The sequence below is a fragment of the Prunus dulcis genome, chromosome 3 (genome assembly GCF_902201215.1).
Source record: "Prunus dulcis chromosome 3, ALMONDv2, whole genome shotgun sequence".
Taxonomy (NCBI): Eukaryota; Viridiplantae; Streptophyta; class Magnoliopsida; order Rosales; family Rosaceae; genus Prunus; species Prunus dulcis.
This window is the reverse complement of record NC_047652.1, coordinates 6,488,270-6,499,999: the sequence shown is the minus strand read 5'-3', so window position 1 is coordinate 6,499,999 and position 11,730 is coordinate 6,488,270. Positions and strand designations below refer to the sequence as shown.

The window sequence follows — 11,730 nt, the reverse complement described above, 5'->3', positions numbered from 1 at the left end:
TGATAATCCTACAACTCTTCATGACCAATCTCTTCTGCAACTCTGGTTGTACACTTGCTTGGACATATACAACCACAATAGACACCTTAGAAGAGATGGGGAAATATAATTGGGCTCGAGGAGTTTTGGACTACATGTATTTTGGATTAGAACAAGCAAAGAAGAACAAGAAAGACAAAAAGAAGCAGCCAAGCGTGAGTGGCTGCCTAATCCTAATACCGGTAAGAACACCAATCTCCAAACTGCAAATTCGTAGCATTACTTTAAATGATATGAATTGACACATGATATTGCAATAAAATATTGTGCAGTATTGGCTGTGTCAAAGATCTAACCTGCTCACTCCAATTCCTGGAAGAGAACAAATGACACCAGCAGCTGTCAAATGGAGTCTTCAAGAACTCAGCGCGAAGCTTCATCATCTAGAGAACAACCAGATAAAGGTACTGTTAATACCATGTCATAGACATACATTCTTAATACCATGTCATAGACATCCTATTTCTTGTGCTTTTCTACCACTGCCAAGTTCCAGTATATGGTAATAATACTGATTGTTCCCTAGGAAATCCTATTTCTAACGCATGTCTGCCACTGCAAAGTTCCAATATAGGGTAATAACACTACTAGTTCTCTTTGAAATCCTATTTCTTGTGCTTTTCTACCACTGTCAAGTTCCAGTAAATGGTAATAATACTGATTGTTTCCTAGGAAATTCTATTTCTAACACATGTCTGCCACTGTAAATAAAGTTCCAATATAGGGTAATAACACTACTAGTTCTCTTTGAAGTCCTATTTCTTGTGCTTTTCTACCACTGTCAAGTTCCAGTCATAGAAGTAAACTATGAATACCATGTCACTCTTAATGCTAACTCTACTCAACAAACAGATAAAAAGCACTAAAGCTCAAGAACCGGATGATGATTCTGAAGAAGAGAATGAAGAGGAGGATGCTGCTGCTGAAGAAGTTAATGAGGAGCATGATGATGCTGCTGAAGAGGTGAATGAAGAGCATGGTGATGCTGATGAAGAAGAAAATGAAGAGGAGGATGCTGAAATGAATGAAGAGCATGATGATGCTGCTGAACATCAAGTCCAGCAACACCACCAGCTACAAGAAGGCCACCAGCAACACCACCAGCAATACCGGAATTCAACGTTATTTGAGGAAATTGTTGGATCTGTCCCGGAATACAAGGAGGATGAAATACAGCTTACAAAAGAGGACATGATTGCGATCAACAATGCTGCTGAATATTGGACAAAGAAAGGAGAGCATCAAAAGATCCATGATGCAATAGCATCCTGCATAAAAAAGAATAAATTGATTCAGATGCTGTACAATGAAAAAAAAAAATTAAGGAAGCATCAGCAGCAACTGCAGAAGATGGTTAAGGAAGCAGCATATCACAAGAATGCCATACAACTTGATATGTATGAGGAAAAATCCTACATGACAAAGCTGCAGCTAGAAAATGATCAACTTCTTGCGGAGAAGATTTCCTATTTGGAAATTATTAATGAAAAGGAAGCTGTTATTGCCCTATTGAGGGATCAAAAATTAGCGCAAGAACTGCAGAGTGAAGAAGATAAATTAGAAGAGAAAGAAGGTGAAGCAGAAAAGATAAAATCAAGAAAACCAGATTCCTCATTCCCTGAAGCAGAGACAAGAGCACAAAAGAGAAAGCCTGCAAAAAAACCTCAAGAACCAGCCAAATCAAAGAAGAGGGCCAAAGGTTCATTCCTGCAATGGAATACATATCAGGTCTACAACATGCTGGATGAACTCTCACAAGAAAAGCTGAGAAATTACTGGAAAAGTTCAATTGATGGGTAAGGCAATGTGTTTCATTCATTTTCAATGCAAGATGCTATTATTGAACATGCACTAGAAAATAGGATTTCATTGTGTTATTACCCTATACTGGAACTTTACAGGGGGTAGACATGCATTAGTTATAGGATTTCAGAGTAATATGGCAGTGTTATTACCCTATACTGGAACTTTACAGGGGGTAGACATGCATTAGTTATAGGATTTCAGAGTAATATGGCAGTGTTATTACCCTATACTGGAACTTTACAATGGTTAGACATGCATTAGTTATAGGATTTCATAGGATACAAGCAGTGTTATTACCCTATACTGGAACTTTACAATGGTAGGCATGCATTAGATATAGGATTTCATAGGATACAAGCAGTGTTATTACCCTATACTGGAACTTTACATGGTAGGCATGCATTAGGAAAAGGTTTTTTTTAAGGAAACAAGCAGTATTATTACGCTATACTGGAACTCTATTGAACAGTTCTTTCAATTTATTGACATTTTTTCTAACTACAAATACTGTTACAGCACTGCTTTTTGGCAAGGGACAAGCATTTTGTTCAAAGATGACATACAAAGCTTATTAAGAGATACTGAAATTTATGGACAAATCATAGATGCGTATGCCGAGATACTTCATGATGATGAAAAGAAGGATCCTGCAAGACAACAGAATGCATACATCACGTGCTACGCATACGTAAAGATCATACCTATCCCGTTACTTCTAGTAAAAATCACAAATTATTCATCTTCCTATATTTTTCACATTCTCTCTAATGCCGAAACTATTAATCTTGCAGAAGTATCTCACAGGTAAAATGCACCCAAGAGCATTCGATGAATATTTTGTCAAACTCCTTGAATGCATAGGGAAGACTTCAAAGGTGTTCATACCAATAACGGATGGCGGACACCACCCCCTGCTTTTCTTTGACACCAATTCATCGCAATGGACGCACTACAACTCATTGAGGGGGGAAACTGAGCAAACCGTTGAATACTACAACAAAAAAGCAATAATTTTGGTAAGACAGACTCCTAATATGAACTGTTAATACAATGCATGAACAAAACATTTAATCAGTGAAGCTAACAACATACTTGCCTAAAATGCAGGCAGACGCATCAAATGTCTTCCTCAATAGTGTCAAGGAATGTGCTCCATCAATTTTAGAAAAAAACAGCTTCACACTTCTTGAGTTCAAGAAGCCCGTCTACAATGAAGAATTCACCGACGAGATTGCAAAACTTCTTCCGAACCTGAAAGTTACACCAGCAATTGCTCAAACAATACAATATCTGATGAAACATGATCCCACAAAATTCAACTTCAAGGAGGACAGGGAATGCGCCCAACAACCCCAAAAGTCGTAAGTGTCACAATAACACTTTTCTTCCCCCAATTCAAATTAAACTATGATTCACTAAATGTTACATATACATATGTCTGAATTTGCAGAAACGATTGTGGAGTATTTGTCATGTACTACATCCAGCAGTTGTCACAAGGAAAACAAATTGAAGAAAGCTTGAGTACAGCGCATGTGTGGGAAATGAGAAAAGAAGTTTTATTGAAGACAATGGAAAGTGAAAAAAGTTGGTATTTCACAAAAGGGAATGAAGGATGAAAGCATGGATTTCACAAATTTTAGAACTATAAAATAGTAAATGTCCGGCTTCTAACTTCCAAATGTCAAAGTGTTAATATGTAGCTTCTAAACAAAATCTTTTGCTGCTTCTTAACTTTCAAATGTCTAATAGTTACTGTGTAGTGAGATTCAAATGTAAAAAATTGTTACTGTGTAGCTTCTTCTAAATTTCAAACTGCGCATTAACAATGTTCAAAATGCGTATTAACAGTGACTTTCAAAAAGCCCAGCCCAACTTCAGAAAAACAAGTTCAGAAACGAAATAAAGCCCAAAACAAATCAAGCAAATAAAACTAAATAAACTAAAAAGTCTCATAAAAAAAGAAGCCCAGAAAACTCAACAAGCCAATAAAGCCCAATTTAACTAAGCCCATTGAAAGACAAAAAAAATCTAAGCCCAGATAAACAACAGTACACGCAGGCACCCAAAAGCCGAAAACCCACTCACCTCTAACCCCGATCTCTGCGACACCAACTCCAAAAGCAGGCGAAAACCTCCATAACCACCAAACAGGAGACAAACTCCATTACGAGAAAGCCGGCGAATCGAAGTTACATTCTGCCATAGCCACAAGTCTTCAAAATCGACACTACAAAACCCAGGAAAAAAGCAACTGAGCACAAGGACAACCCAGGGAAAAAGGAAGAAAATTTCAACCATAAACATCGACATAAGGTACAATCCCAAAAACCCAAACTCACTTTCTACTTTCATCTTAAGATTCTGCTAACTAATGCAAGAGTACGACGTTTAATACAGGTAACCAACGAAAGGGCCAACAATGACAGAAACAAACACTCAAGATGCAAAAAGCACAGAAGACCATCCCAAATCAAACGAAGAAGCTTCAGAAATGGCTAAAAAAGCATCACAATCAAACTCCCAGGTATTACAAAATCTCTTAACTTCAAAGTCCGATAGAAATGTTCTGAAAAAACGCATGTTTTGACTGCGATGTATATGTTTCACAACTGTTAATATTATGTCATAGAACTTGAACTGTTAATACTATGTCACAACTGTTAATACTATGTATCTTGCTCTTCTAGTGCACTGCGAAGCAGTGCACTTGAAGACCAACATATGTAGCATCCTTTCTTCTAGTGCACTGCTTGCAGTGCACTAGGAGACCAAAATATATAGCATGCTATGTGTCTTGCTCTTCTAGTGCACTGAGTGCACTTGAAGACCAACATATGTAGCATCCTTTCTTCTAGTGCAGTGCTTTGTTAATCAAAATCTGTGGCTGCTATGCATCTCTCTCTTCTAGTGCACTGCTTGCAGTGCACTAGGAGACCAAAATATATAGCATGCTATGTGTCTTGCTCTTCTAGTGCACTGAGTGCACTTGAAGACCAACATATGTAGCATCCTTTGTTAATCAAAATCTGGGACTTCTATGCATTTTGCTCTTCTAGTGCAACATGCACTAGAAATGCATATGAGGTTCAAATGCATAGAAGTAAATGGTTAATACCATGTCATAGAAGTATTAATACTTATGTTTCATCTTTCTTTTGTTTAGTTAAAATAACATATTTGTTTCACTTTGCAGGTGATCATATGGAAAAAGGTAACCGGGTTGAAATTCAAAAAAAAAGCATACAAAAGTATCCCAAGCCAGAAAAAGCGCAAAAAAAAATCAACAAACACACAAGGCACACCACCAACAACAGCAAAAGCCAAACCAAGCAGACGCAATAACCCAAATTATGTGCAGATCAAGAGCAACATGCTCACATTTGACAACACATTGCAAACGGTAAAAGACAAGCTTGCAGCAAGAAAGGATGTCCTCAAGATCCTACAAAAAACGCCATTCTGGAGCATCATCAAGGCTTACATGGAAGGTCAGCTCACCAAGGTAGAATGCCAGAAGTCTAATTATCAAATAATTAGACTAATCAGGCTCTACAACCCCGAAACCAAAAAATTCAAATTCAGTGAAGGCAACGAGTATGAAATTACAAGCAATGATGTGTCTGAAATCTTTGGATTGCCTAACAAAGGAAACAAGTTGCCAAGCACAACAACTTCCACAAGAACAAATTTGGGCTTTGAAAAGAAGTACTTCAAGAATTCAAAAAAAATCACAAAAACTGAGGTTGATAGGTGCCTGAACACAGCAATAGCAGATGACAGAAAGAACAATGCAATGGATGTTGTGAGGTTGTTAATCCTAGAGCTCCTCATCACAAATCTCTTTTGCAACTCGGGGGCAACAATGGCTTGGACCTTTTTGACTATGATTGACACCTTAGAAGCAATGAACAGCTACAACTGGGCACAAGGAGTCTTAGATTACATGCATTTTGGACTGGACCAAGCCATGAAAAATAAAAAGCACAAGACAAATCAACCAAGTGTCAGTGGTTGCCTTGTGCTAATCCAGGTAAGAAACTACATCCATTTGTTAATCCTATTATATTATTTGTTTTCACGTGCATTAACACTTTATATTGAAAAACATGTTTGCAGTATTGGCTGTGTGAAAGAACTAACCTGATCAGTCCAATTCCTGGAAGAGAAGATCATAAACCAGCGGCTGTCAAATGGAGCCTTCCGGAGCTCAATATCAAGCTGAATATTGCAAAATATGAAAACATTAAGGCATTTTTCTTACTTCCATAAACATATATAATGTTAGTACACCATAATTACTACTGACTCCAATAATTCAACAGATAAAAGCTGCAGACAATGAAAAAGAAGAAGAAGCAACGACTGATCACGCAGACCATGAAGAACAAGAAGAAAATGAAGAGGATGATGACTTTGTTATCACATTTAAAGATTGGGTAAGATAACCTACAATGACCCAACATTTATATTTCAAAACTGAATTGATGGTGGACACACATATACATGTATATAAATTTGCTAATGATCTTTTTTTCCTTTCTAATATTTGTGACAGTTAAAGAGTCAAACGCAAAAAGGAAAAAAGCAGACTGTTATTACCCAGAAACAGAACTTCAACTTCCATGAAAATGTGGACCAAAGTGCAACCCAGACAAACACTCCACAACAGGAGCAAAATGAAGACAATACAGAGTCATTGGGATGCAAAGCAGATGATGAAATTGAAGAACCACCAGCACAAGCACCGGGATGCGAAGCAGATGATGAAATTGAAGAACAAGCAGTTGACCTTAGCAGAGACTCAATGACGGAAGGGGACACTGTTAATGTCCAGCAACAGCATCCAGACCTTGACAGCCAGGAAGAAGAATTCAACACCATTTTTGAGGACATAGTGGGTTCAATCCCAGAGTACTACAAGCATGAAATAGTCCCTACCCATGAGAAAATCAAACAGCTGAAAGAAGCAGTCGACTATTGGATTGAAAAGGCAGATACTCGAAGGGATATGATGCAGAGTGCTATAGAATCCTGCATAAAGAAAAATTCATTCATTCAACAAATATGGACATAAAAAGAAGAGTTGGAGAAAGAAATTGAAATACTGAAAAAGCAGCTTGAGAAAGAGAAAAAAGAAGGTGCAAAATTACAAGGGGAACTTCATGCACTCAAAACAAACAAGAGACAGCTACAGGAACAACATGAACTACTTGAAGGGGAAAAGTTGTCCTGCATTGAGAGCATGAAAGAAAAAGACACTGTTATTGCCTCTTTGAAACATGTGATGGGAAAAAATTTCACACAAGGTGAACAAGGAGAAATTACAATGAAAGAACAAGCTGATAAGGAGAAAAAAGATGAGAGAATAGCAGAAGAAAGTGAATTGGAGGTGCAAGAAACTCCTAATGATGAAGATGAGAATGCTGATGAAAAAACTCCTGAAAAGTCAGTTCTCATGCAAGCAAAAGAAGTAGGAACCAGGCAGTTACGTTCTGGCATCAAAATAATCAAAGACAGAAAAGACAGAAAGCCTGCAAAGAAACCAGATTACACATACCCCGAAGCACATAAGAAAGCCCGAAAAAGAGAAAGCCAAAGCGAAGATGAAGCACCCAACAAAAAAAAGGACAAAGATACATACCTTCAGTTGCGCATGTATGAGGTCTACAACAGGCTGGATGAAAAATCAAAGAAGAATTTGGAAAATTACTGGATATCTCCATCTGATTCCGATGAGTAAGCCAATCTGTAGTAGAATTACACTGTTAATACTATGCCGTAGAACTGTCATAGAATTACACTGTTAATACTATGCCGTAGAACTGTCATAGAATTACACTGTTAATACTATGCCGTAGAACTGTCTTGCTATTAAACTGTTATGACATTATTATTTGCTGAATTATTATTTAAACAACATTATTGTTCGGGGGCGCTTTTTACCTACACAATAGGACAGTATTGTACAAACATAACATTGAAAAGCTGATGGGAGATGATCCAATTTCTGCACTAATCATCGATGCTTATGGAGAGGCACTTAATGATGATGCGAAGCAGAAGCCTCAGAAACAAAAAAATGCATATTTGTCCGCCAATAACTATGTAAGATCACATATAATACATCAATATTATATCATCAACATAGTTACTAATCACCAACACATGACTTATGCAGATGTTTTTGCGAGGTGCTTCACACATGCTGACATATCATGCTTTCTATATGCCACTCCTAGAAAATATTGGAAGCGTTGATAGAGTGTTCATACCAATTACAGATGAGAACCACCATACGCTGCTTGTCTTTGACACCGGTGCAGCAAAATGGACACACTTCAACTCATTCAGGGGGACATCAGAACAAACTCTCGAATATTATCACAAGAAGGCAATTGTTTTGGTAAGTAAAACTGGTGATTAACACTGTTAATACATAGGACACTAAATTTAAAGGAAACTACGCACATACTTGACTATGACTATGATGCAGGTTGAGACAGCGAATATATTCCTCTGTCTTCTTAAGGAATGTGCTGCAGCATCACTGAAAACAAAACTCGTCCAAATTCCTGATTTTGATGCCAAGAAGCCGAGAGGGCTTAATGAAGCTTCAGCTAGAATGATAGCAAAAATGCTTGCCAGCAACAAACTTACACCAGAATATGCTCAGACATTGAAGTATCTGATTCGTCATGATACTACTAACTTCAAGCTGACTGAGAACAGAGAATGTCCCCAACAAGCAAACAATTCGTAAGTTACGCAATAACAGTGAAACTTTAATCCTATTCAACTGAAAAAAATACTGAACTAACTCCTGCATGCGTATCTCTATTATGCAGCAATGATTGTGGCGTCTTTGTCATGCACTTCATGAAGCAGCTTTCCAAAGACCAACAAATAGAATCAGATTTCAACAAAGAAAAGGTCTGGGAAATGAGAAAAGAAGTCCTCATGAAAATTATGAGCAATGAAAGAAGTTGGATTTCCATCAAAGAAAGAGGAGAGAAATGCAAAGGAATGAAGTTGTAATCAAATATTTTGCAAAAATTCTTGCTTATATTGTAGTTTCTTAGGACTTGTGTAGGTTTAGAACATTGAAGTAAAGTGATTTTCAAATTCAAGTTATGTACTTATTCAAAAATCAGTTTATTTACGTGAATTAACAGTGTATGTAACCTGAAATAATGGTCTCCATAACACTAAAACAACTAAAAAGGTGAACTCCAACAAATAACAACGCACTCTCAATACAATGTTAATCCTATTTGATAGAAATAAATTGTTAATACCATGTCATAGAACTATCTTTTAATTTCAACAATGACATAAACAGTGAGTATTAAAACAGTGTTCCTTCATTTATAGATTATTCAAACAGCAGTAATGCTTAATTCATATCAAACTTCAAAACCAAAATTTCCAAAATACCAAAAATGGTACATATTATGTATTAATACCGAAAATTCAAACAGTATTCATATGCAGTGACTGCTATTTCACCGTATTAACAACTTGCATATCAATTTCTATTCCTTTCAACTATGATTGTCACTAATCAATCACATAGCACTTTAACTAGTTAAAGACTAACTACTCTCATTCAAGTCTTTATACTCCAAAACCTTTACATCAAATAGGAGCCTTGCAAGTCCTCCTATTATGACGATCACAAGAACCGCATCTCTTGCACTTCAACTGCCTTGTAGTTTCACTGCTTGACTTGAAGCGCTTTGTCGGAGGTCGTCCCGGAGGCTTTCTTGTATGCGGAGGTAGAAGAAAAACATCTCCAGCAGGAGGCTTCTCAATATCAGGTATAGGAAATATAGGGGTTGCATAAGTAGCCCTATAAAAGTCTGCCTTGTAATACTCATCAACAAAGTTATACAAACATAACCCGGAATGTTGGATAACTTGAATCGCATGCTGACACGGAAACCCAAGCAATTGCCACTGATAACAGGAGCAAAACCTCTCGTCCAAATTGACCATAACACTCAAATCAGCATGAACTTCAAATATAGATTCACTCGCGCGACATATCCTCCAATGACGACCCTTTGCAGCTAAATTCTTCAACTCATCCTCAATAACCGGACACAAAACACTACACCATTTCTCGGATGCAAGCTTCCTCCTAGAAATCATCTCCATCATTTTGACCCTAATAGTGTCAATCATCTCATAAATTGGAAGCCTACGCACATCCTTAACCCATGAATTAAACGACTCGGACAAGGCATTACTAACCTCCCCATACCTCTTTCCCGGAAAAAATGCATTAGCAAAATTTTGGACAGGGAGATCAGCCAAAAACTTATCAATTATTTTTGAACCGCCATCATCTCTTAATTTTTTCAAAATATCTTGATATTCCTCAACAGTCGGTGCATACAACAACTTACAAAAAAAGCCATAAAATATGATCCTTGAAAGAGGAACCAACAGAATGCGGATACTTCTTTTTCAAGTTCTCTTTCAAATGATATAGACAAAAACCATGGGCAGAAGCAGGAAAAACAGTCCTAACAGCATCGATAATAGCACCATGCCTATCAGAAATGAATGTAAGTTGCCTACCTTCATCCACCAAAACTTCAGATATCCTTTGCAGAAACCACCTCCAATTGTCAGAAGTTTCACCGGATACAATAGCAAAGGCAAAAGGGAATACCTCTACAAAAAACAGAGAAATATATTAGTTAGTTTGAACATTGCAAGAGCTAACAGTGTTACCACATGAAGCAGAGTAAAACTACAATGCATAAAAATACTCAGATGCAGGGTATGAACAGTATAGAAACTGTTCATACCACTCAATGGAAGTCAACAAACAGTATGACAATTGTTCATACCACTAACTGGAAGTCAACAACTACAGCATTTACATTTGCATACCTATACTGTTCATACTACTCAATGGAAGTCAACAACTAAATCATTTACATTACATACCTTTATTCCCATTCTTTGCAGTAGCTCCTAGAAGAGTACCCTTGTACTTGTTTGTAACGAAAGTACCATCAATAAACAGCATAGGCCTACACCATCGAAAACCATCAATGGAGGCCTTATAACATATAAAGATCCGCTGGAAACGAGAACCATCCTCGCCACAGTCAAGCACACAATGAGACCCGACATTGCTGGCCTTCAAAACATCAACATACCAAGGCAGGTGAGCATAAGACAACTCCTCATCACCATGTAAATCCTTAGTAGCCGACTCCTTCCCATACCACGCAACATGATAAGGGACATCCAATCCATAATTTTCTTTCAAATCAGTAATTAGCTCAATAGGCCTTACCAAAGGATTGCTACGAACTTTATCTTTGACAATTGAAGACACCAAACGAGACCCCATTGCCTTATTTCTCTTCTCACGGATCAAACCACTACAACTGTGTACATTATTTAAATTCTTAATATAGAAAAATCCATTTACATTAGACTTAACAGCATGCACATTCCACTCACAGCCATTTGATTCCTTCTTAGCACACACAGCAGTAACACGACGAGGCTCATTCTTCAAATACTTCATCTTAAAACCATTCTCAATCGCGTACTTAGCCAACTTATCACGGAATTCACAAACTCCACCCTCAAACTTCTGACCCTCATGAGTAATATAACCCTCCCAATCAGTAGACAAATATTTACGCCCTCCACAACTACCATATTTGCCTAAATATTCATTTCCAAACTCACTGCTAATACCATCAAAATCCATACTCAAACAAGAAGAAGAAGCAGCACTTGAATCAACAATACTACCAGTTTGACTTGAATCTTTACATGTATCCTCATCTTGTGCAAAACTGTAATTGTTAGGAGCAGACTCCAACAAAAAAGGAGAAGAAATCATGTTCGTAT

The 11,730-nt window shown here is 37.4% G+C and overlaps 1 protein-coding gene across 1 annotated transcript; it reads right to left on the bottom strand.

Annotated features, from left to right (window-relative positions):
- Window positions 1-9,483: 9,483 nt before the first annotated feature.
- LOC117621638 lies at window positions 9,484-11,722 on the bottom strand. Its single transcript, XM_034352202.1, has 3 exons — window positions 10,807-11,722; window positions 10,298-10,527; window positions 9,484-10,251 (listed from the first exon to the last, which is right to left on the bottom strand). The coding sequence occupies exons 1-3, from the start codon at window positions 11,720-11,722 to the stop codon at window positions 9,484-9,486; spliced, it is 1,914 nt and encodes a 637-aa protein (XP_034208093.1).
- Window positions 11,723-11,730: the final 8 nt, after the last annotated feature.